Here is a 26647-nt window from a genome sequence, read left to right as displayed (position 1 = left end):
ATCAGATAACAATGAACTGCACTTATTTTAAATGTAATAGTTGAAGTTGTTAAAAGCAATGATTTATGCTACATGCTATACTGATGTGTAGTACATAATTCAGAAAAAAAACTTTCTAAGTTTGTTAATGACTTTTATGACGGTATGAGTAGGGACAGGAAAAAATTCTCGGGTTCAATGACCTGCAGGATGAACTCCATAGTTCTACGTACACTCGGTTAAATGTCACCCACTCATTGGCTGGTGTGTTTTGAGACGTCCCAACGTAGCAGCCTGTGATTCGACACAGCTTTGGCCGGGTGTTTCTCATTGGCCCAGAGTCATCCAGGTGAGTTGTGAGCCAATAGCAGAGGCAGCACTGAGGTATAAATATTTGGATTCTAGCATAACGCGGAATGAATCCGCGAATTTTTCTGGTCCCTACGTGTGTATAAGAGGTAAGACAGTTGTCGGTGCTGGGAGTGCAGAGAGTGCAGAGAGAGGCCCCCACCTGCTGGCAGCGCAGGAGCAGGTCCTGCAGGTCCTGGCGGTCCTGCCGCGGGGTCCTGGCGCGAGTCCTGGCGCGGCCCGCCGGCTCGGGGCGCCCCACCGTGGCCGAGATGGCCAGGATGTCGAGGAACCGCACCTCCTCCAGGGGAGTCTGCCGCAGCAGCTCGGCCGCCAGCGCCTTCACCCAGCCGTCGTACTGCGCCTGGCTCGCCACCTGCCGGCACGCCACTCTCAACTGTACACACCGGCTCGGGGCGCCCCACCGTGGCCGAGATGGCCAGGATGTCGAGGTACCGCACCTCCTCCAGGGGAGTCTGCCGCAGCAGCTCGGCCGCCAGCGCCTTCACCCAGCCGTCGTACTGCGCCTGGCTCGCCACCTGCCGGCACGCCACTCTCAACTGTACACGCCGGCTCGGGCCGCCCCACCGTGGCCGAGATGGCCAGGATGTCGAGGAACCGCACCTCCTCCAGGGGAGTCTGTCGCAGCAGCTCGGCCGCCAGCGCCTTCACCCAGCCGTCGTACTGCGCCTGGCTCGCCACCTGCCGGCACGCCACTCTCAACTGTACACGCCGGCTCGGGCCGCCCCACCGTGGCCGAGATGGCCAGGATGTCGAGGAACCGCACCTCCTCCAGGGGAGTCTGTCGCAGCAGCTCGGCCGCCAGCGCCTTCACCCAGCCGTCGTACTGCGCCTGGCTCGCCACCTGCCGGCACGCCACTCTCAACTGTACACGCCGGCTCGGGCCGCCCCACCGTGGCCGAGATGGCCAGGATGTCGAGGAACCGCACCTCCTCCAGGGGAGTCTGCCGCAGCAGCTCGGCCGCCAGCGCCTTCACCCAGCCGTCGTACTGCGCCTGGCTCGCCACCTGCCGGCACGCCACTCTCAACTGTACACACCGGCTCGGGGCGCCCCACCGTGGCCGAGATGGCCAGGATGTCGAGGTACCGCACCTCCTCCAGGGGAGTCTGTCGCAGCAGCTCGGCCGCCAGCGCCTTCACCCAGCCGTCGTACTGCGCCTGGCTCGCCACCTGCCGGCACGCCACTCTCAACTGTACACACCGGCTCGGGGCGCCCCACCGTGGCCGAGATGGCCAGGATGTCGAGGAACCGCACCTCCTCCAGGGGAGTCTGTCGCAGCAGCTCGGCCGCCAGCGCCTTCACCCAGCCGTCGTACTGCGCCTGGCTCGCCACCTGCCGGCACGCCACTCTCAACTGTACACGCCGGCTCGGGCCGCCCCACCGTGGCCGAGATGGCCAGGATGTCGAGGAACCGCACCTCCTCCAGGGGAGTCTGCCGCAGCAGCTCGGCCGCCAGCGCCTTCACCCAGCCGTCGTACTGCGCCTGGCTCGCCACCTGCCGGCACGCCACTCTCAACTGTACACGCCGGCTCGGGGCGCCCCACCGTGGCCGAGATGGCCAGGATGTCGAGGAACCGCACCTCCTCCAGGGGAGTCTGCCGCAGCAGCTCGGCCGCCAGCGCCTTCACCCAGCCGTCGTACTGCGCCTGGCTCGCCACCTGCCGGCACGCCACTCTCAACTGTACACGCCGGCTCGGGCCGCCCCACCGTGGCCGAGATGGCCAGGATGTCGAGGAACCGCACCTCCTCCAGGGGAGTCTGCCGCAGCAGCTCGGCCGCCAGCGCCTTCACCCAGCCGTCGTACTGCGCCTGGCTCGCCACCTGCCGGCACGCCACTCTCAACTGTACACGCCGGCTCGGGGCGCCCCACCGTGGCCGAGATGGCCAGGATGTCGAGGAACCGCACCTCCTCCAGGGGAGTCTGCCGCAGCAGCTCGGCCGCCAGCGCCTTCACCCAGCCGTCGTACTGCGCCTGGCTCGCCACCTGCCGGCACGCCACTCTCAACTGTACACACCGGCTCGGGGCGCCCCACCGTGGCCGAGATGGCCAGGATGTCGAGGAACCGCACCTCCTCCAGGGGAGTCTGCCGCAGCAGCTCGGCCGCCAGCGCCTTCACCCAGCCGTCGTACTGCGCCTGGCTCGCCACCTGCCGGCACGCCACTCTCAACTGTTGCACGCCGGGTTCATCTCGCCTTATGCTAGAATACAAACAACTGTACCTTCATGCTGCTTCTGTGATTGGCTTAAAGTTTGTCTGAAGGACTTTGAGCCAATGGAAAACATTCAAAAAAAAAGTATAGAATCGCAAGCGTCCCAGTTGACAGATGTCATGAGTCGATAGCCAATGAGTAGGGCCATGAAAATTTCGCTAAAAGATCCCGAGAGTAGCTGGAAGTTAAAACACTGCAGCATCGTCTGTGTTTCGTGATTGGGTGAGTTACTTTGAGGTGCATGTCGATTGTTACAACAACCAATCACACTAATTCAGTGCGGAAGCAAACTCGTCCTTAGTGGCTCGTGCAAACAAGGCAACAACTTCTCTCGCAGACGGCCACCAATCACAAGGAAGAAACCGCTGGTGTGGGTATACCTTGTTGCAGTCTAGTAGGCGTTCAGATTTTTTCGCGAAAATTTCCTGCCCCTACCAATGAGCACGTGGCATTTGCCTGAGTATGTAGGGGGTTGTGGAGTCCATCCTAGAGGTCATTAAAAGCGCGAATTTTTCCAGTTTCTATTAACTAGGAACCGGAATAATTTGGGGCTGTTAATGACCTCCAGGATAAACTCTACGACCCTTTGCATACTCGGGCAAACGTCACCTGTTAATTGTAGGGTAACTTGTGGGACGTCTCAATTGGGTTACTTGTGATTCGATACTTCATAGATTTTGGTCTCTGATTGGCCAAATTTTCTCCATATTAACAGTGAACCCATGGCAGATGCAGAACAACGTTATTATTATTGAAATGTTAGCATATTACGGATGGAATCAGCAAAAGTTCCCGATCCGTAAATATAACGGTTGTGTAATGTTAACTTTGATACTTCTTTCAGGGAGTTTAAAATTGACCATAATTATATACCTGCGGATGTTGTGTTATTGTCTGGTGCCAGGTTAGATTCCACACGCGTGTGGCTGCTGTCACGGTTCTCCTGCTCTCCGGGGCATGCCACGTGGTTCAGTCAAATGTAGACCCATTTGCATTCTCGACAGTCTCTAAACAACAAGGCGTATATCGCAGATCCTTGGTCAGCGTGGCTCTCTCTACTGCTCACACGGAGAAGTCTCCAAGAGACAACACGGAGGGTCATCGGCTGTTGAGGAGGGGGAGACGTCCTCGTGAGAAGCAGAGGCCGTCGACTCCGCGCCACCTGGCGACTGCCCTCGGAGACTCCCACGACCGCAGCTGAACTCTGTCCGGGGCCTGGTAACTACTTCCGCCTGGCTTCACCCCGTACACGCGCTTATTTCCGCTCAAATCATCACCACTTCCCAGAGTCTTCTAACGGCGAGTTAAAACTCTGAACATTGTACGTTCTCGAAGTAATCACGATTGGGCCACAGTACTATTCACATGCCCCAAGAGATAGCACACCAATACCAACACTGTAACTGTTAACAGTCCAGTCACAATAAAGCCATCCAAGACTGAAGTGTCTTCTTTCGAGAACAGCAACAAAAGAACAAATAACGAAGGCCCAAGAAAGTACTGCGCCATCAAGTCTTACCTGCATGACAATGACCCCACCATAATCATCATCAACATTTATCTTATTTTCCCAGCAGTTAGCGGGTCTTCACATAGCCACATTGATAGGCCTCCAAATCCTTTTCCTCCCCGTACCTTCCTCTCCATCTGTCATTTACTCTGATTCGCTGCACTGTTCGATCCGCAACTGTCGTCCATCGAGAGAATTATGCGCGTGGGTGCCAAACGAAGGGAAGCGTTTTTTGTAGCAGTACTCGACATCTCATTGGCTTAGTCAAGAGAGAAAGGAGCGTTCCTTTGTGAAGTCAGCCAATAAAGAAAGAAACATTGAACAAAAGAAATTAAGTCTAAAGAGTGGTAGAACTTTTTTTTTTTACCACAAACAACACCTGTCACTAAATAAAATAGCCTTCAAAGTCAAAATTTTGATTTAGTTTTTTGATATGTCAGACATTTTCCTTAAAGCTTCCATTTATAACTTTCTTATGAATTCAAAAGTAATTACACCAACAAATTTAAGGTTTGAGCCCTTGACAAAATATGTTACAAATTTAACATAGCCAAATATTCAGCGGGGACTACCAAAAAACTACGTAAATACCACAATATGGCTTATTAGTTAGTAAAAAACTGATTTGTTTTCAGAACTATTAATGGTGATGTCTCCAACGATAAAATGATAAAGAGCTAGCGTAGCAAACATTATTCTGCCCAAGTGACTGCTTATGGAATAAAAACTGAGAGGGTGACCGGGAGAACTATACCTTGAACATGGCCACTACGAGGTCGTTGGGTGCGACGAGCGCAAAGGCGCGAGGCTGGCTGGCAGGCCTCAGGCTGAGCCTTCTCAGAGGCAGCCGCAGCTCCTGAGGCCCTCCACGCACCAGCAGGCAGCCTCCTGAGACCTCAGCGGTGCGGGGCAGCCAGGACCCGTGCTCGTACCAGTGCAGCTGGCCTGCAGACAACCACAGCCTCAGTCAGCCCCTTGAAGCACTGTCCACACACACTGGACACCAGCAGGCAGCCAGGAGCCGTGCTCGTACCAGTGCAGCTGGCCTGCAGACCACCACAGCCCCAGTCAGCCCCTTGAAGCACTGTCCTCACACACCGGACACCAGCAGGCAGCCAGGAGCCGTGCTCGTACCAGTGCAGCTGGCCTGCAGACCACCACAGCCCCAGTCAGGCCCTTGAAGCACTGTCCTCACACACCGGACACCAGCAGGCAGCCAGGAGCCGTGCTCGTACCAGTGCAGCTGGCCTGCAGACCACCACAGCCCCAGTCAGGCCCTTGAAGCACTGTCCTCACACACCGGACACCAGCAGGCAGCCAGGAGCCGTGCTCGTACCAGTGCAGCTGGCCTGCAGACCACCACAGCCTCAGTCAGGCCCTTGAAGCACTGTCCACACACACTGGACACCAGCAGGCAGCCAGGAGCCGTGCTCGTACCAGTGCAGCTGGCCTGCAGACCACCACAGCCTCAGTCAGGCCCTTGAAGCACTGTCCACACACACCGGACACCAGCAGGCAGCCAGGAGCCGTGCTCGTACCAGTGCAGCTGGCCTGCAGACCATCACAGCCTCAGTCAGGCCCTTGAAGCACTGTCCACACACACCGGACACCAGCAGGCAGCCAGGAGCCGTGCTCGTACCAGTGCAGCTGGCCTGCAGACCACCACAGCCTCAGTCAGGCCCTTAAAGCACTGTCCACACACACCGGACACCAGCAGGCAGCCAGGAGCCGTGCTCGTACCAGTGCAGCTGGCCTGCAGACCACCACAGCCCCAGTCAGCCCCTTGAAGCACTGTCCACACACACTGGACACCAGCAGGCAGTCAGGAGCCGTGCTCGTACCAGTGCAGCTGGCCTGCAGACCACCACAGCCCCAGTCAGGCCCTTGAAGCACTGTCCACACACACTGTACACCAGCAGGCAGCCAGGAGCCGTGCTCGTACCAGTGCAGCTGGCCTGCAGACCACCACAGCCCCAGTCAGGCCCTTGAAGCACTGTCCACACACACTGGACACCAGCAGGCAGCCAGGAGCCGTGCTCGTACCAGTGCAGCTGGCCTGCAGACCACCACAGCCTCAGTCAGGACCTTGAAGCACTGTCCACACACACTGGACACCAGCAGGCAGCCAGGAGCCGTGCTCGTACCAGTGCAGCTGGCCTGCAGACCACCACAGCCTCAGTCAGGACCTTGAAGCACTGTCCTCACACACCGGACACCAGCAGGCAGCCAGGAGCCGTGCTCGTACCAGTGCAGCTGGCCTGCAGACCACCACAGCCCCAGTCAGGCCCTTGAAGCACTGTCCACACACACCGGACACCAGCAGGCAGCCAGGAGCCGTGCTCGTACAAGTGCAGCTGGCCTGCAGACCACCACAGCCCCAGTCAGCCCCTTGAAGCACTGTCCACACACACTGGACACCAGCAGGCAGCCAGGAGCCGTGCTCGTACCAGTGCAGCTGGCCTGCAGATCACCACAGCCCCAGTCAGCCCCTTGAAGCACTGTCCACACACACTGGACACCAGCAGGCAGCCAGGAGCCGTGCTCGTACCAGTGCAGCTGGCCTGCAGACCACCACAGCCCCAGTCAGCCCCTTGAAGCACTGTCCACACACACTGGACACCAGCAGGCAGTCAGGAGCCGTGCTCGTACCAGTGCAGCTGGCCTGCAGACCACCACAGCCCCAGTCAGGCCCTTGAAGCACTGTCCACACACACTGTACACCAGCAGGCAGCCAGGAGCCGTGCTCGTACCAGTGCAGCTGGCCTGCAGACCACCACAGCCCCAGTCAGGCCCTTGAAGCACTGTCCACACACACTGGACACCAGCAGGCAGCCAGGAGCCGTGCTCGTACCAGTGCAGCTGGCCTGCAGACCACCACAGCCTCAGTCAGGACCTTGAAGCACTGTCCACACACACTGGACACCAGCAGGCAGCCAGGAGCCGTGCTCGTACCAGTGCAGCTGGCCTGCAGACCACCACAGCCCCAGTCAGGCCCTTGAAGCACTGTCCACACACACTGGACACCAGCAGGCAGCCAGGAGCCGTGCTCGTACCAGTGCAGCTGGCCTGCAGACCACCACAGCCCCAGTCAGGCCCTTGAAGCACTGTCCACACACACTGGACACCAGCAGGCAGCCAGGAGCCGTGCTCGTACCAGTGCAGCTGGCCTGCAGACCACCACAGCCCCAGTCAGGCCCTTGAAGCACTGTCCACACACACTGGACACCAGCAGGCAGCCAGGAGCCGTGCTCGTACCAGTGCAGCTGGCCTGCAGACCACCACAGCCCCAGTCAGGCCCTTGAAGCACTGTCCACACACACTGGACACCAGCAGGCAGCCAGGAGCCGTGATCGTACCAGTGCAGCTGGCCTGCAGACCACCACAGCCCCAGTCAGGCCCTTGAAGCACTGTCCACACACACTGGACACCAGTAGGCAGCCAGGAGCCGTGCTCGTACCAGTGCAGCTGGCCTGCAGACCACCACAGCCCCAGTCAGGCCCTTGAAGCACTGTCCACACACACTGGACACCAGCAGGCAGCCAGGAGCCGTGCTCGTACCAGTGCAGCTGGCCTGCAGACCACCACAGCCCCAGTCAGGCCCTTGAAGCACTGTCCTCACACACCGGACACCAGCAGGCAGCCAGGAGCCGTGCTCGTACCAGTGCAGCTGGCCTGCAGACCACCACAGCCCCAGTCAGGCCCTTGAAGCACTGTCCACACTGGACACCAGCAGGCAGCCAAGAGCCGTGCTCGTACCAGTGCAGCTGGCCTGCAGACCACCACAGCCCCAGTCAGGCCCTTGAAGCACTGTCCACACACACTGGACACCAGCAGGCAGCCAGGAGCCGTGCTCGTACCAGTGCAGCTGGCCTGCAGACCACCACAGCCCCAGTCAGGCCCTTGAAGCACTGTCCTCACACACCGGACACCAGCAGGCAGCCAGGAGCCGTGCTCGTACCAGTGCAGCTGGCCTGCAGACCACCACAGCCCCAGTCAGCCCCTTGAAGCACTGTCCTCACACACTGGACACCAGCAGGCAGCCAGGAGCCGTGCTCGTACCAGTGCAGCTGGCCTGCAGACCACCACAGCCCCAGTCAGGCCCTTGAAGCACTGTCCACACACACTGGACACCAGCAGGCAGCCAGGAGCCGTGCTCGTACCAGTGCAGCTGGCCTGCAGACCACCACAGCCCCAGTCAGGCCCTTGAAGCACTGTCCACACACACTGGACACCAGCAGGCAGCCAAGAGCCGTGCTCGTACCAGTGCAGCTGGCCTGCAGACCACCTCAGCCCCAGTCAGGCCCTTGAAGCACTGTCCACACACACTGGACACCAGCAGGCAGCCAGGAGCCGTGCTCGTACCAGTGCAGCTGGCCTGCAGACCACCACAGCCCCAGTCAGGCCCTTGAAGCACTGTCCACACACACTGGACACCAGCAGGCAGCCAGGAGCCGTGCTCGTACCAGTGCAGCTGGCCTGCAGACCACCACAGCCCCAGTCAGGCCCTTGAAGCACTGTCCTCACACACCGGACACCAGCAGGCAGCCAGGAGCCGTGCTCGTACCAGTGCAGCTGGCCTGCAGACCACCACAGCCCCAGTCAGGCCCTTGAAGCACTGTCCTCACACACCGGACACCAGCAGGCAGCCAGGAGCCGTGCTCGTACCAGTGCAGCTGGCCAGCAGACCACCACAGCCCCAGTCAGGCCCTTGAAGCACTGTCCTCACACACCGGACACCAGCAGGCAGCCAGGAGCCGTGCTCGTACCAGTGCAGCTGGCCTGCAGACCACCACAGCCCCAGTCAGGCCCTTGAAGCACTGTCCTCACACACCGGACACCAGCAGGCAGCCAGGAGCCGTGCTCGTACCAGTGCAGCTGGCCTGCAGACCACCACAGCCCCAGTCAGGCCCTTGAAGCACTGTCCACACACACCGGACACCAGCAGGCAGCCAGGAGCCGTGCTCGTACCAGTGCAGCTGGCCTGCAGACCACCACAGCCCCAGTCAGGCCCTTGAAGCACTGTCCTCACACACCGGACACCAGCAGGCAGCCAGGAGCCGTGCTCGTACCAGTGCAGCTGGCCTGCAGACCACCACAGCCCCAGTCAGGCCCTTGAAGCACTGTCCTCACACACCGGACACCAGCAGGCAGCCAGGAGCCGTGCTCGTACCAGTGCAGCTGGCCTGCAGACCACCACAGCCCCAGTCAGGCCCTTGAAGCACTGTCCACACACACCGGACACCAGCAGGCAGCCAGGAGCCGTGCTCGTACCAGTGCAGCTGGCCTGCAGACCACCACAGCCCCAGTCAGGCCCTTGAAGCACTGTCCTCACACACCGGACACCAGCAGGCAGCCAGGAGCCGTGCTCGTACCAGTGCAGCTGGCCTGCAGACCACCACAGCCCCAGTCAGGCCCTTGAAGCACTGTCCTCACACACCGGACACCAGCAGGCAGCCAGGAGCCGTGCTCGTACCAGTGCAGCTGGCCTGCAGACCACCACAGCCCCAGTCAGGCCCTTGAAGCACTGTCCTCACACACCGGACACCAGCAGGCAGCCAGGAGCCGTGCTCGTACCAGTGCAGCTGGCCTGCAGACCACCACAGCCCCAGTCAGGCCCTTGAAGCACTGTCCTCACACACCGGACACCAGCAGGCAGCCAGGAGCCGTGCTCGTACCAGTGCAGCTGGCCTGCAGACCACCACAGCCCCAGTCAGGCCCTTGAAGCACTGTCCACACACACCGGACACCAGCAGGCAGCCAGGAGCCGTGCTCGTACCAGTGCAGCTGGCCTGCAGACCACCACAGCCCCAGTCAGGCCCTTGAAGCACTGTCCACACACACTGGACACCAGCAGGCAGCCAGGACCCGTGCTCGTACCAGTGCAGCTGGCCTGCAGACCACCACAGCCCCAGTCAGGCCCTTGAAGCACTGTCCTCACACACTGGACACCAGCAGGCAGCCAGGAGCCGTGCTCGTACCAGTGCAGCTGGCCTGCAGACCACCACAGCCCCAGTCAGCCCCTTGAAGCACTGTCCACACACACCGGACACCAGCAGGCAGCCAGGAGCCGTGCTCGTACCAGTGCAGCTGGCCTGCAGACCACCACAGCCCCAGTCAGGCCCTTGAAGCACTGTCCTCACACACTGGACACCAGCAGGCAGCCAGGAGCCGTGCTCGTACCAGTGCAGCTGGCCTGCAGACCACCACAGCCCCAGTCAGGCCCTTGAAGCACTGTCCTCACACACTGGACACCAGCAGGCAGCCAGGAGCCGTGCTCGTACCAGTGCAGCTGGCCTGCAGACCACCACAGCCCCAGTCAGGCCCTTGAAGCACTGTCCTCACACACCGGACACCAGCAGGCAGCCAGGAGCCGTGCTCGTACCAGTGCAGCTGGCCTGCAGACCACCACAGCCCCAGTCAGGCCCTTGAAGCACTGTCCACACACACCGGACACCAGCAGGCAGCCAGGAGCCGTGCTCGTACCAGTGCAGCTGGCCTGCAGACCACCACAGCCCCAGTCAGGCCCTTGAAGCACTGTCCACACACACCGGACACCAGCAGGCAGCCAGGAGCCGTGCTCGTACCAGTGCAGCTGGCCTGCAGACCACCACAGCCCCAGTCAGGCCCTTGAAGCACTGTCCACACACACTGGACACCAGCAGGCAGCCAGGAGCCGTGCTCGTACCAGTGCAGCTGGCCTGCAGACCACCACAGCCCCAGTCAGGCCCTTGAAGCACTGTCCACACACACTGGACACCAGCAGGCAGCCTCCTGACACCTAGGAAGTGCTGCTCACAGTCAGTGAGGAAGAGGCGCTACTTGCGAGCCGAGCCGTGACGAGGACAGCGCTAGTGTCGCCGTGCAGCGGACCTCGAAGCCCGGAGACGGCAGCCAGACGGAGTCTCACGAGCGCATCGCGACAACACGCGACATCACGCGACAACACGCGACAACACGCGACAACACGCGACAACACGCCACGTCACTGCTCGCTCTGGTTGTAGAGTGTACGTATCGAAGTTGAAGGGGGGTAGGGGATGATAATATAGGTTGAGTCTGAATTCAACCGACGTATTTCGGCTGCAGTTGCATCACGAAAGTAAAGTTGAATACATCTGTACGACTTTTATTGTCTTAATTTCTTCCCAGGGCTGGTATACGTCTTTGAAGTTAGGGCTCAAAACATTCTTACTGTAAATAATATATAAAGTGTTTATGGTATAACAACTAGGGTCTGGATTACTTTTAATGAACGAAGTTCCACAACTACCGCCAGTTTTGTCGTAAAATTATTTAATTGGCATAATTGGGGATTCCACATTTATATTCCACCTATTTTTGTGGTGTGTTACCAACTCCCGTTACTTCGATGAAATAATTTTTGCTACAGCTACAAAATTCGCGGTGGTTATATATCTTGGCGTAATTAAACATAATGCAGACGCTCGGTGTTCAATGTTTTGCTATTATTTACAATAACAATGTTGTTCAGCCGCCGCCTCAGAGACGCACACCAGCCTGGGAAGCCTTTAGTCGCGGTGAACCTACAGTCGAAGTTTGTCGAGCGGATACACCCCCCCCCTCCCCCCTCTCGCAATCCTAAACAATGTATCATTCCCACCTACAAAAGAAATGAATTTGAAAGCAAGCAGCGTGAAAATTGGTTCTATACCGCTCCCCCCCTTTTTTTATCCATCCCTCGAAATGAAATCCTGCGTACGCTTCTGATGTGTTTAATGCCAGAGGTGAAACAATCAACGTTTCATTTAGGCTACAATGAATGCAATGGCGTATGTCCAAACAACTGCATTTAATCAAATTTCCCAATTGCATGAATCATTTAAAGAGCGTACGATCAAATCTACTCTCCTATAAAAAATAAAGAATTTATTCTAACGAGAAGTGTAAGAACACGGAATAAAGAACACAGGATGCACGAGTGAGGAATGTACGGAGACAGTGAAAGCTATGTTTCTCTGCAGCCTGGTAGAAGTGGGTTGAGGAGGGGCAGGGGGGAGGCCTCGACACGCGGATGGCGGGGTTAGCCTCCTACAGGATGTTCCCACGAACCCTCCTCCGGCCCTGCTCTGGTCCGGGTCTGACTCAGCCTCAACTCGTCCGCTGTAACGCAGGTCCCACGAGTACCAGGTGTTACGAACCCACATGTAAGTGAAAACACGCGTTTAGTCCTACACAAATGCAGTTCCAAGACGAGAGCCGCCCCAATGCACGTGTTGCATGCTGGACTTGGGTGCGCGGAGCGGTCTGCGAGTCGTGGTGTGCTGTGCACACCAGGTGTGCGCAGGTGTGCGCAGGTGTGCGCAGGTGTGCGCAGGTGGCCGGCCCGAGCAGAGGCGCTGCCTCGCCTGCGGTGGTCAGTTCTGCGCCCCTGGACCACAGGCAGTCTGTGCTTGTCTGCGACTGGCTGGTTTCACTCAACCGACATAGCTCGGAAAATAAGAGCGCGTGTAACTCGGTGCATGTGATGGAAGTGAAACTTTTTGCCAATTCAAACCTCAACTAGTGTGTGTGTGTGTGTGTGTATAGGAGAGAGAGAGAGAGAGAGAGAGAGAGAGAGAGAGAGAGAGAGAGAGAGAAGACCATTTTGTGAAAATAACAACGCGAAATTTTTGCTTTTGCTTGCAGCAATGGTTGGTTGTATCAAATATCAATTCAGACAACAGATTCAATTATATTTATAAGGTTTGCAAACAATTTTAACGGATTTGATAGTGTGTCTACTAACGAAGTTGTGACTATTTTTAGTCATTCAATCCGTGTTTATTCCACCCTTCCAGTATTGGTTGGTCATATTTAAATTTTATTTCAGACGAATGATTTAAATGATAATTTAAGATTTTACAATAACACTGAATGGATTTAGTAGTGTAAAATATACGAATAATAAATAAGATATATGATTTTTTTACTACGCAATAAGTAATAAGTTTACATCACATGTGAAGAAATATCCTTCAGAATACTCTCGTGGCTGGCGGGGCGCACTTAGGCCAGTGTTGATGTCATGACTGGAGGCCCCCCCCCCCCCCCCCCACGTCGGGACTGGCGTCAGTATTTCAAAGAATTAAAATCACAAGCTTTATATTCAAATCCAGCTCTGATATGTTGTTAGGTCTTTTCGCAACAACACCTCAGTTGCAATCAAAGGGATAACAGGCGATTGCTATCTAGAAAAAAATAGGAAATATTCCTTAAACATTATATAAAATGCATTTAATACCTACAAACATGAATCAAAATAATTTAAGTTTATCTAGTCAATGGTATATTCAAATTGTAAAAGTAACTGCTTAATTCACGAAGTGAAAAATCCAGGCTCTAATAAACAAGATTTCATCTTTCAGAATTTAACATTACAAATTGATATCGTCATTGAAAATACTGAAACAGATATAAGTTATTATACGCGAATATGTCATGTAACTCGTCTAATTTGACAGTTCTCAAGCAGGTGTGTCTTGCAAAGAATTTCACGAGGTTTGTTAAGAACTCTGACAACACCATGAAGTTGTTAACACTGTAACAAAACAATCGCGGCAGAAGGATTCGTATACCATTGGTACTACTTTCGAAAACTAATAAATTTGAGACAACGCCCACGTCACAGACATTATGCGTGTTTCTAAAAATTTTTGTTTGAGAACTTGTCAATTAACTAATACCAGATAATACCAAAAATAGACAACTTTTAAGGCAAGAAAACCTTTTATTGAATACCACGTGGGCGAAAAAAAACTTGCATTTAGTTAGCAACAGCAAAGGCAGAGAGTGGACATTGCAATGTGCATGATGGGTGTCCGAAACTGGATTATTGGCTTTCAATTAAATATGGGTTGTGTCGGACACGGTTGCTACATGCATTTCAAACGATTGTTCGAACGCTCATAACACGATATACGCAACGCGTCGTTTAAAAATAAATACGTAATGACCAAGACGCCGTAATTGGAAGTAAACACGTCGGCCGATAAGAGTAACGGTTTTGAGGGCGCTGATAGCCGCAAGACGCGAGAAGCCAACCGCCGCGAGTTCAAAAACGTTCCACCGCCGAAGTTCCGTCGTGCGGTCGCCTGGCACACTACACTGAGCTACCCGCTCCGCCCTGCACTGTGGACCAACCTTCACTTCTCCACTGGCTGATTTCTAGCGAGAACCACTTTGTTCTCGTTAGTCGCTTGCTTCCCTCCTAGCTGGGCCTCGGCTCGCGGTCGTAGAATAACTGCTGTCCAATCACGTGCATTCGAGCTGGCGGCCAAATGAATCCACGACATTTCTGTACCTCCACTGATAGAGTAAGATGACAATTACTGGGGACCGGAAAATTTCGCGGGTTCAATGACCTTCAGGATAGACTCCAATATCCTCTACACACTCGTGCAAATGCCAACTGTTCATTGGCTGCTGACTTGTGAGTCGTCTCGACTGGGTGGCCTGTGATTCGACACTTCTATGAGTGATGATCTCTAATTGGCCCTCAGTCCTCCAGATTAACAGTGAACCAATGGCAGAAGCAACACTAAGGTATAATTATTTGAATTTTAGCATAACATGAAATGAATCCGCGAATTTTTCAGGTCTCTAACAATTACAAATCTATTGCCAAGAGAAAGAAAGGCAATATTTGTTTTAGTGAAAAGAGTTCCAGGCCAGCTGTGTGTTAAAAACTTGGTAGCAGTTTCTGTGCATCGCGGTTGGCTGTATTCAAGGTACATGTCTCGCAGACGGCCAATCACAAGGGAACAGTCGCCGGCGCGGGCTCACGCTGTGGCTGCGGGAGGAAGTGTAGCGCACTTTCCCTCCCCCCGCCGGAAGTGTTGTCGCCCGCGGCCCGCTCTTGCGACACGCGCAGCTCGCCTGCCGCCGCGACGAGTCTAGTCAAGGATAGCAAGTTGCCAGACCTTACTATATGACCGTGTGGCGGACATACAGAAATAATACACTCAGTTAATGAATTTACCCATGGCAATCTGTTGAACGGTACAGAAGTTAATGTGCTGCAGCACCATCTGGTGGAGAGTTACAAAAAGTGGAAATAAAAAAAATTCTCCATTAAAAAACACTTCGATGTACCAACTTTATTTGTGATTGGTCGAACGATGCTGGAGTTATGCACCACTCTTACATCACCACTCGTACAGCACCACTCGTACAGCACCACTCGTACAGCACCACTCGACGCTGGTGTAGCGGGGGGACATCCCGGCGTGCCACTCACCTGTCAGCCGGTGCGCGCGACGTGGTTGCGGCTCCGACTGCTGCTGCCTGGTGTCGGACTTCAGAAGCTCCGCTATGACCCGTGGCACCACCATGGCTCCTGCAACACCAGAGACGTCGTCACCTCACAACAGACTAACCTCCACCGGAGAAGACAGCCACCAGACAGCTGCTAGGTACTCCACCATGCACAGAACTGCGGAGGTTAGCTTGCTGGTATTCTACATCATTTGGTTGAACTCTACAAACTCGTGCGTAATCAAATCGGTCTTTTTTTTTTATTGGTTGTTGCTACATTGTTTTGGATCATTGCAGCCAACCTAACATTTTGTAACCTACTTCCGTCATTATTGAAAATATCTGGACAAGCAAAAACCTACACATAGCCTGACGCACACCTGAACAAACACACAGGCCACATTAAAGCTAACAGGTATGCGCAGCCAGGGGTGTGTCTGTGTCAGCGAGGCGAGATGGGCGCTTCTAGCGGTGTCCTCTGGACTGGCGCGCAGTGCACAGGGCAGCTAGCGGTGACCAAAACATTATCACGGAGCAGGCCTAATGAAGGTAAGGTTGAAATGCAAGTCCCTTCATTGCTTTCAAAAATAAATACCGGGTTTTTCATGCCAAAAATTACTATGAAAACACGAGTTTCAGCAATTTTGACTCTTCTAAAAAAGACATACCGAAACAGAATTAGCTAGAGACCTGAAAATTTCGCGGATTAATTTCGTGTTATGCTAAATTTCAAATAATTATACCTTAGTGGTCCTTCTGCCATTGGTTCACTGTTAATCTGGAGGACTGAGGGCCAATTAGAGACCCTCACACATAGAAGTGTCGAATGACAGGCCACCCAGTCGAGACAACTCACAAGTCAGCAGCCAATGAACAGATGGCATTTTCCCGAGTGTGTAGAGGTTATTGGAGTCTATCCTGAAGGTCATTGAACCCGCGAATTTTTCCAGTCTCTAAGAATTACTCGTGCGCCCACAGTGCTTTCCCAAATGTTTTTTTTCCTAAAAAGTACCCATTCAGATATGTTGAGCAGTTTCCTAATGGCGTTGTCTCTTCTGAAGCAGTGCCTGACAGCTGCTGTCCCAGCGCAGTTGCAGTGCGGCGGACACCCCTGGGGCGGCGGGGGCAATTGGCGGCGGCGCCGCACTTGTCTGCCAACCCCGCCTCCAGGCAGCTGACCGCCTAGTGTGTGCTCCTGCGAGTTCGCCCGGCGCACTTCCCTTGCGACCAGCGCCCGCGATATCACTGCCGCCTGGCGCACCTTCACACTTCTGTGTCGTCACTCTCACAGCACTGGGATTCTTGTACCTCGGCCACTCGGAAACTTCACAAATGCATTATACAAATTGAATATTCTGACGTGATAACGTCTTATAAATCGATGAACGCCGGCTGCACGCACGAAAAAATTGTCACGTTCCGCCTGAGCCTAGTGTGCAAGAACCGGCCAACCACCGTGCGAGATAATTTTCTATAAAATTAAACAGGTTAAAACGGGCTTTTTAACTAATTGTTCGTTATTATATTCAAACAAATTGTTTATATTAAAGTTTCAAAAGCTGTAACTAATATTTGAGAATTAAAAAGTATGCAAATTTTTCATCAATGTTTTCTTATGGCGTTAACACATAAATTATCGTCCGTAAACCGACTTTACAGACAACCCCAATTTTTTTTACAGTGATTTACGTTTATTTCCGTTTACGACGCAAGCAGTTTATTACTTCGTTTTCCCGCAAACATCCACCTTCATGGACACTTCCTCATGAGCTACCCGTAATCTGCGGCGCTGACGTCTGTTGCAGGTCATTATTTATTTACATTTCACATGGTTAAATTTGTCGACGTTTTCAGTGGCTGAGCCTTCACAAAATATATATATATATATATATAATATATATATAATATCGCATACTCTTTGCATAATTAGCTGAAATATTTGCATTTTTTAATACTTTTTTGTGCAATATGAATAAGGAAAAACAAATGAAATATAAAAATGGAACTTGTAGGTTCAAAGTCAATTTTATTGACAACTACGTGATATAGTTTAATTTATTTCATAAACAATTATTTAATCTTAGCTAGCCTTTTCAAATCTTCAGCATTTATTTGACTATGAAATTTAATATATTTTTATGAATTAAATTTGAAACATACCACGCAGTAGCCACCAGCATTGCCTTTAAACAAAAAAAAATTCAGTTATTTATTCCATTCGGTTTTCCTTATCCAAACTGAACAAAAATTGTTAAAACTTCAACTTTGCCAGATAATTATGCAAAAAGTAAGCAATAAATATATATATTTTTCATTTTGTTTAAGTTCGGCCACTAAAAAACTTTAAAAGTTGAACCGTCTTAAACGTAAAAATAACTTAATTACCTGGAACGAGACATACACTCTTAACCCTGCAGTGATGGTTTTTAAGAAAATATTTTTGACAGGCTACATTTCAAACCCTTTAAGTATGTATTATCTGCTATTTAAACTGACAGAAAACATCCGCTTCCACAATGAAAAAAAAAAAAAATTAAAAATCACAAAAAAAAAATAGTAGAAATAGTTGACAGCTGTAGAATACAAAATAACAAACCTAGCAAATGATGGGGACTGAAATGTGATTAACTGTAATTAAGATAGGGCAGCGCATTGTATCTTCACCGCAAAGGAGATAATGAGGTTATCTTATCAAATCAATTTCGTAACTGACCGCAGTATAGTGGTGACTACGACTTGGGACAGCACTGCCTGAAGTTATGCCAATGTGTTATCATTAGGTCTGGAAAAATTACCATCTATAATTGTATAAATTAGCAGCTATTAATGTGTTATTAGCTTTTTCTACGAATTATTTAAAACTTAATATCAATGTTAATATCAATAAAAAAAACCATGTATACAAGACACTCTTTTGGTTTTGAACAAAATAATTTTGCTACAATATTTCTAGGTTAAAACCACAAAATAAATTAAACTGCATACTTTGATTTAAAAATCGATGGTGTAATATGCTAGCAAACATTTCTTTACAAATTTGTTTTCATTCTATAAGCCAACCATACACCTTTCGTCCATGAGACAAGAGAAAAGCTTAGTTGTGTTTCTGTATTTATTTACTTATTAACTGCAAAGTCTAAGTGACAAAATAGGTTTTAAAAAAAGGGTCAATTTACACATGTTTATGTATCCCAGACAATATGCAAAGTATGAATGTATGGCAGTATTGATATTTTATTTTTAATATGTAAAGATGAGTTGGGTCAGGCAAAGTTTAAAGGCAGCGTTGTTTCTTTCCAAATTCAAACAGAAACATTCAGTAACACCTTATTTTTTAAACGTTCTACCAAACATTTGTAAAAGTTTAGTGGACTTTTATTAAGGGGATCTTACAAATGAACGACATTTCAAACTAAATGAGCCAAAAAGAGGCGCATGTGTATAAATGAGCAATGTATAAACAGCGCTTGTCGGAAATGCCCTGGCCCCTAGACTCACTGCACTAGCGAGAAGAACACCGCAACACTCGCGGTATTAGGGGTGACGTCATGGCCTCATCCAGATTCCAGAAGCATCCACGGCGCCTACTACATTGGAGTTCAAAGAATTAACAGGCTAAAGAAACGTCGCGTGAGCACACTATTCCGTAAATCAACAGAGAGTTTTCCGTAAATTTACGAAACCTGGCTGTAATGTCGAGGGGAAAAAAAAAAGGATCTGATCACTTAATATTTAAAGTACGGAACTTTCAACCTTCGGAAGCCGCATATACAAGAAAAGTTCTTCGCCGATAAAGACCCAACATGTCTACTTTATTTCTACCTGAATGAGATGTTGGCACCACTGCACGTGTGACCTGAAGTATAAACTGTGGCACGGATCGCCAGATAATACACGAAAAGTCTTGAAAGTTCTCAACTTTACAGAAAAGTGTAAAAATTTGAATTTTCGTTCCTACAAACGCCCCATATTCCCGGATCACATAGAGTGAGACGTCAATCGAGGAATAAACCTTAGAGTCACGAAAAATTAAAGACTAATATACTAATTAATTCAATCTGTTTCCGTCCTCGGTCTAGCTCAAAAATACTTATTAAAATTCAGCATCCTCACTACTAACAAGGACTCTATACAAGACTACTGTCCCGGCTGAATGAATATGTCACTAACACTATGCCAACCATAAAGGTCGTATTAGGTACACCTTATGACTACTAGAGTGCCAACTATCAGCATATACCTAAAACATCTTCAAACTATGATACCTTCATTTTTGATAATTGCCATATCACACGACCACGCCATGACCCACTTCAACTGCCAGACCCAAAGTATGGATATAACATACTACAAGCATATCGACCAACTAACTAATCATATTTGACGCTTACTATGGAACCAAGTTTCCCTGAAATATGTTTTACGTTTACTACAAGACCAATAGTTGCTGAACCATTAAATATTTAGTCCTGACTTCAGACTTAACTACATGTATTTGAAGAAAATGACGCACATTTAGACACACATTCAACTCGGTAGGATACGATCAGCAGGATACGATTGGTAGAATACGGGGAATTTTGTGAAAATTTTCCCTAAATATCCAAGATGGTTGCCAGTCATTGTACCTATTTACTATCCACAGCCTGAAGCCTGTGCCAGAACCGACTAAGCCCTACCACTACCATTATCTAAAGCAACAATATACAATGTGTGTGCAGAATCTTACAAACGACACAGAAATAAATATCTCAACTACACTTGTTGCTAATCCGTGTGATGTATGTGACACAGGCCCGCCACTGCAGCAGACTGCACGTAGGGGCGACGTGGCGTGCACTGCGCCAGCCAGTGTCGCCCTTACAACCTCCGCGCCGCTGGACCGCTAACCTGTTATCAGCCGCGCCGGTGACTGATATCAGGATGACCTAAGCGACGCGCTATCGCAGCGAAGCTGAGTGTGGTTCCGGAGTGGCGTCTCTGAGCAGCCCGCGATGCTCTTCCAAGAGCCTGGCGCGTCAGCCGTGCGACCGACTGCGCTTGAGAGCCAAGATCCCGCAGTGGGTCACGACTGCCTTCCGCACATTGCCAGCCTGTTCCGCGGCTGCCAAGCATATTGTTTGTGATGACACGCGGTGTAAGGAAACTGCAGCTTGTGACTAGTCGCGGCGCCTGGAGGCCGACACCCCAGCATTGTGAACCGCTGCTATCTCACGTTCCGACCACTCGGGGTTTCATAGCTCATTTTTTAGATAGAAGAATTTTGCGAAAAAACGTTTCGTGAAAATCCTGTTCCTCCCATGATTCAAGCATGTAATCTTGGCAGAAAAAAAATTCTGAGTCATAGAAAATAGAAATAGGTATTGTCTCAAAAAAATTACTGCGTACTCAGCGAGAAAACTAAGGCTATTAAAACCGTTGCTAATTTTAAACATAGGCTAAAAAGAAAACTTTTTTGAAACAGCTACTTTCCATGATCACTTATGCTTGAATCTGTGTGAGACTGTGTAATTGATTTTAAAGTAGTAATACAAAATATTATCTTGTTTTGGTAATCGTTAAATACTTTCCAGCACGCATATGCCCACGCTTAATTTTATGTTAACTGTAAATTATTTTTAGGTTAAATTTTGCAGTGGTTACTTCTTAATTCGAACATTTAGTTAAAGCTTAATTCTGCTTCCTATCTTATTACCTAGTTGATAATCTATTATGCTTACGTCATGCTTTTTTTTTAACATTTCCATACACGAAGTAATAGCAGTAAATTTGGTTAAGTGTAAAAAAAGGAGTATCACCTTAACTTCGCCACCAATAAAAACAACGATACATAAATAAACAGAACATTATTTTAGAGTGTTTTAGAGTGTTGCTTCAGAAGTGCAATTTATTTGAAATATTGGTTAACTGATTATGTAATTATAAGTTATTATACATTTCTTATTTTATTATTATTTTAAAGATTGTTTATTTAGATTGACAATGTTAAATATACAGGGTGATCTATAGAGGTTAGACAAACTGAACGGCGCGTAGAAAATACATATCGAGAAAAAAGTCCCTAAGGGTTCAATATTTTTTGTTTGTTTTAATTTTTAAAACATTTTTCTTACGTTTTACAGAAATTTGACCTCTAAACCCGTATAGTTTGTCGATATGAGGTGATGTTGGGAAGTGTTTTGGTTTGGTTGTTTGGTTTTGAAAAAAAGGGAAAGGGGCCCGTAAAGATGAATTCTTGCCCCGGGTAGAAACTAGTCTAGTTACGTCTCTGATTTAAAACCGAAATTAGGCCTGCGATTGTATATAAAATTGACTTCTGTGGTGGAATTTTCAATCTTTGATACAGGACAAGTAATAATTTCAATTTGTTTTAATTTTACTTTTAGAAAGCATAGTGACTACATTAAAAAATTTAAAATAAGAAAAATTTATATTATTTTTATTTATAATTACTACCGGGAATAAGGTTTTTATAGCAATTTACCTACATAATGTGGGCCTACTACGCAACTAAATGCATTATTACCCTTTGAAAAACTGACGTAATCTAACCCACAACGACGGATACATACTCAGCTAAAATTTATAATTTTTGTATAAAAATACTGACAAGTTCCTAATAAATTGTGTACTGATTATGAGTCATTACGTAATATAATATTATATATGTATATATATGTATATATATGTATATATATATATATATATGTGATGTTGGTATGTATGAGATTGTTTAACTCCGACACCGTTTGACCAATCGCCAGGAAAGTTGGCACTTCGAAGTTATTTTAATTTTTTGTAACTCACTGCTAGATGGCGCTGCAGCGCATCAACTTCTAAACCGTTATACCGATAGCCACGGGTAAACAGGAACTCATAGGTCATAGACATACAAACAGTAATTGTGTGTCATTTCACTATGTCCACCACACTGTCATATAGAGCTATCCATTTTTCTATCACCCTGTGTTCAGCCCGGGCAACGCCGGGTACTGCAGCTAGTATAAGTACATATAAAAAAATAATATCAATGCATTTGCACAAATGCAATTACATAAATTTACACCAAACAATAAACGTAAATGAGAGTGTTAATCAACCCTGTCAAAATTTGTGACATTAGGTACTATTCATGCGCAATACTCGTTTTTTACAAATTGAGCGTTTTGAAATACAAGCCAAGTTGTAATGATAGCAAATAATTATAATAAAGGTAATACTCTGTAATACGTTAAATGTATTATGAATATTGTAAATGTTAAATGTGCAATATATAGTATTCATGTTAGTTCTCATTCACATACAGACTAAAGTGCACTTTTTAACTTAAATTATTAACTCTGAAATGTATAGTGTTTTTGTTAGATCTAATTCTAAGACAGGCTAAAATGCATCTGTTTTCGTAAGAAAATATTATTTATAATGTTGCCACATTGACATGCATAGTTCCAAAATAGGTAGCCTAATGCTCTCTGAAACATTGTAATAAATAAATCACCAATAACCATTTCTGGACTAATTTTATCATGCAATGCTGATTTTTACGCTTACGAAAAAATGAGTTTTTGTACAGTTTTAGAGAGAAAGGGTACTTATGCACCAAAGCCAATCCTTCAATCCAGAACTAGAGTTCAGTGCCGAGAATAAAACAAGCGCAATAACACACCTCCGGAGAGCTTCGCCTGGCGACCGCCGACCAATCACAGCTGCTGGCGGCTGGAACTCCGCGCGACTGCCCGGGAGAGCTGAGGCCAGACACCAGCGCCGCTCAGCTGTCTGCTGCCGCCCGGCGCCTCGCCAGCACTATCTAGCGGCCGCCGCGCGAACTGCGCGCGTCTACTCATTTCACAGACGAGAGAGCCACACCCCAAGTTCCCCGACGTTCATGCTTTTTTTCCGTATCTTTAATGTAGCTCAGTGGCGTAGCCAGGATTTGAGTATGGGGGGTGTTAAGAAGCATGCCCCCCCCCCCCTCCCCGTATTAAAGCGGGGGGTCCGGGGGTCCTCCCCCGGGAAAATTTGGATTTTAAGGTGTAAAATAGTGCTATTTTAGCAGTTTTCGGTACTTAAATTTAAATATTGTAATGGTAAAATTTTTATTAATTTTAATATGAAATTTTTTTGAATGATGAATAAGAAATTAATTAAAAATTTGGAGCTAAGGGGGGGGGGGGGTTGAACCCCTAACCCCCCCCCCCCCCCGGCTACGCCCCTGATGTAGCTATCCTAACCAAATCAACCGTCCACAATGTTTTTAAGTATGTATAAGGTAGCTAATCTAACATAATTGACTATTAGTATCCTTTTATCAAAACCGCCATATTTATTTACAATGAAAAAATAAAAAACCCGAAGATGCACGATCGGACGTTTGGCTCTCTCGTCTGTGAAATGAAGGCTTCCCGTCTACTCTCCCGTGTGACATGTGGATATCAGGCTGGGTTCACATGACCTGCGCGAAATAGGTTTACAATTGAAATACTGTTTGTAATTTTTAGCCAATTAAATTTCGCGATAAAAAGATTTCTATTAGTGTCAATAAATAAATATTTTAGGTATGATTTTCCCGCTACAGCTTTCCAGCAATATGTAAACACAATTTTTCAACTGACAAATTACGTTGGGTTATGATAAGGTAGAAAAAAAGAAAGTAAAATAGTATTTTTAGAAACATAAAAAAAAGAATGTTTCACATACTTATATCACGAGTAAGCTATCGAAATAGTTATGATAACAATCTTTAAAGGAAGAACTATCTGAGAAATATTTTATCTCAGTAATTTAATACCACTATATAATAAATATATATAAAAATTTCACAAACTCCCGCTAAATTGGCACCCTTCGCTGCTCTTATTGGCAGTTGCTCCTTGCATGGATGCGTCTGAAATATAATTGAAATATATTTCCCTCATTTGTGCACGACCTCTCTCGCCGACCCGCGTGCGAGTGTCAGTGTGTTTGACAAGATGGCGGCCGAGTCTCCAGCCCGGGCAATCGCCGCCACTGCTGTTGAAGTGTTAGCATGCACCCGAGATGCAGTGAAGTGCGCGCGCACCATGGACGGAGGTTTACCATGCATGATGCATGACCCACGCGTATCTCTGCTTCACCCTGAGCAGGTGGTCCAGAGTCCATGTATGTATTCTCTTTGTGAACACCGGGGACTTACCAAGCGTATCGGTGTGCCAACTAAATCCTTGTGGTAGCAGAACTAGCCCGGAATACATTTTAAGTCACCCAAAAATAATTAGTAGTAAATTTTAAAATATTTTCCTTCTTAGGATTACACCAAGAATAATAACAAAATATTTTCCACAACAAGTTTAGAGTCTTTTAGCTCAGTGAGTAAGTGCGTGGTTAAGGATATTAATATTTTAACTTCGAATCCCATTATAAGGCCATGCTTTTATTTTTTACCAAGCGCGTTTTTATTAGCTTGGCCTAAATGTAGCTAATAAAATCTTTCCATTCAATTTTTACCCACTTTTTGACGTCCAAATGTGTTTAAAATTTTCATTTACTTACATAAAGAACCTCTCAAAATACAATAGTTTGATAACTTAAGACCTTAGAGTTAAAGAGGAGTGGGGGAAAAAGGGGAGGGTGGCTCAGAGGGTCATAAAACCACTAATTTTGAGCTATGGGTTTGAACCATGCTTTCTGTGTAACCATGAGGTCAGGGCATGGTGGAAATTTGCTCCGGGACCGACTGTGCCACAAGAGGGGGAGAGGGTTAAAGATACAAAATTTTGGAAATGTTAAAAATCAATGCTTTTTCGATTTAGTGTGTTTCCGATCCAAAAGGTCGGGTTATGGTAAAAAATATTCCCGGGGTTCGACTTTCTCCCTATTGGAGGGGATATGGGTTAATGACCCTAAATTAAAAAAAATTAAAAATTTATCCGGTTTTGATTTGTAGTGCTTCCGATCAAAAAGGTGAGGTTATATTGGAAAATGTGCCCGGGCGGGGCCAAAGCCCCAAAGTTACCCGCCTTCGAGGCTGATTTTGGGAAAACCCCGTGCTCGTTTAAGGTGTATGTAATATAATGAACATCTCTGCCGAGTTTCAGTTTTGCAGACATCACTTGAAAGACAGCCAAGCAGTAGCGTAGCCAGGATTTGTGTATTGGGGGGGGGGGGGGTAAGAAACATGGTCCCCCCCTATTAAAGCAATGGTAAAAATATTATTAATTTTTTAATAAAAAAATTGTTTGAGTGATGAAGTAAGAAATTAATTAAAGATATTTTAATCAATCCGAGTGCCTAGTCCACGTCCACTCAAAATCATGAATCATGCTCGAAGCTCGACAATACAAAAAAAAAAAAAGAATAAAAAGAGTTGGGTTTCGGCAGAACTGATCTATTCCTGGAAACAATTAGCTTTAGCTTGAAGAGTTACATGACACCATGTCGTCGTCTCAATTCTATACACACACAGCGATCCTTACACTTTTGGAAGGCCAGTCAACAACTGCTTATAATTACCGCGCAGGTTAAATACAGTAGGTGTAAGATATTTGAAAGCTTGGGACCCGTCACGGCGTCACAACCTTATAGCTTCTGCTCGCGACAGGGGTAGGGGTAGGGGAAGGGAAGGAGAATCGGTAGGGCTCGCTTACTCTTCCCCTCCAGTGCAGTGGCCGGTGATAGCAGTAAGACACCCAGGCTTTTAGCTAACCTGCTTTCAGTTAAGAAAAAAAAAAGGGTCTAAGGGAATGGGAGTGTTCGAACCCCTAACCCCCCTCCCCCCTGGCTACGCTCCTGCAGTCAAGAGCTTTCATTTGAAATAGAACTCACTAATTTAGTTCAGTCTTCCTTTGAATTAGTTTTTCAAAACCATAAATATTTATTAGGTATTTAATCTTATAATAATTAACTGACAAGCTAAACTCATTGTCGTCCTATTTTTCATTAATTAATTAATTAATGTCTGCAGTTCTGTGGTAGTGAATATTGATGACTATTTTTTTTAGTTCATTGAACAAATAAAGACTTCAATTACTCATATTTAATATTTATAATCTACTTCAATTAATCATATTCAAAATTTTTATTTTATTTTGAGACTAAAAATAATGATATAAGCTTATAGTATAAAATAAACTAAAAAAATGCTTTTAACATTGAATAAACTAAAATTTAAAAAAATAAAATTTAATACAAATTTTTTTCCCAACAGCCAAATAATACACAACGATCCTGTATAACTAGATGTGTGGGGTGCGTGATATAATTTCTTAAATTTTTATCACTATTTTTAGGATATAGTCATTTTTAAAATTAATATATGAAATTAATAACATTATGAATTTAAAAAAATA

General features: G+C 48.3%; 1 protein-coding gene across 2 annotated transcripts; it reads right to left on the bottom strand.

The window, feature by feature from the left end:
• Positions 1 to 756: 756 nt before the first annotated feature.
• LOC134542964 (uncharacterized) lies at positions 757 to 23064 on the bottom strand. Of its 2 annotated transcripts, XM_063387593.1 has the most exons (5): positions 22990 to 23060; positions 16336 to 16647; positions 15307 to 15405; positions 4825 to 5015; positions 757 to 2496 (listed from the first exon to the last, which is right to left on the bottom strand). In XM_063387593.1, exons 2-5 carry the CDS (start codon positions 16337 to 16339, stop codon positions 2188 to 2190), a joined length of 603 nt encoding a protein of 200 aa, XP_063243663.1. In that variant the 5' UTR covers positions 16340 to 16647; positions 22990 to 23060; the 3' UTR covers positions 757 to 2187. The 2 variants fall into 2 exon arrangements, with proteins under 2 accessions (XP_063243663.1, XP_063243664.1); XM_063387594.1 differs by lacking the exon at positions 16336 to 16647 and having other exon boundaries at positions 22990 to 23064.
• Positions 23065 to 26647: the final 3583 nt, after the last annotated feature.

This window comes from Bacillus rossius, assembly GCF_032445375.1.
Source record: "Bacillus rossius redtenbacheri isolate Brsri chromosome 9 unlocalized genomic scaffold, Brsri_v3 Brsri_v3_scf9_2, whole genome shotgun sequence".
In the NCBI taxonomy this organism is placed as follows: Eukaryota; Metazoa; Arthropoda; class Insecta; order Phasmatodea; family Bacillidae; genus Bacillus; species Bacillus rossius.
The sequence above is the reverse complement of the archived record's forward strand: the minus strand, read 5'-3'. Positions and strand labels throughout refer to the sequence as shown.

Excerpts from the sequence above, each read along its gene's own strand:
- LOC134542964 (XM_063387593.1), bottom strand. Across the intron at positions 5,016-15,306 it reads TCGCGCGCACCGGCTGACAG|GCCAGCTGCACTGGTACGAG; the intron begins GTGAGTGGCACG and ends GGTTGTCTGCAG. Across the intron at positions 2,497-4,824 it reads TCGTAGTGGCCATGTTCAAG|GTGGCGAGCCAGGCGCAGTA; the intron begins GTATAGTTCTCC and ends GCGTGCCGGCAG.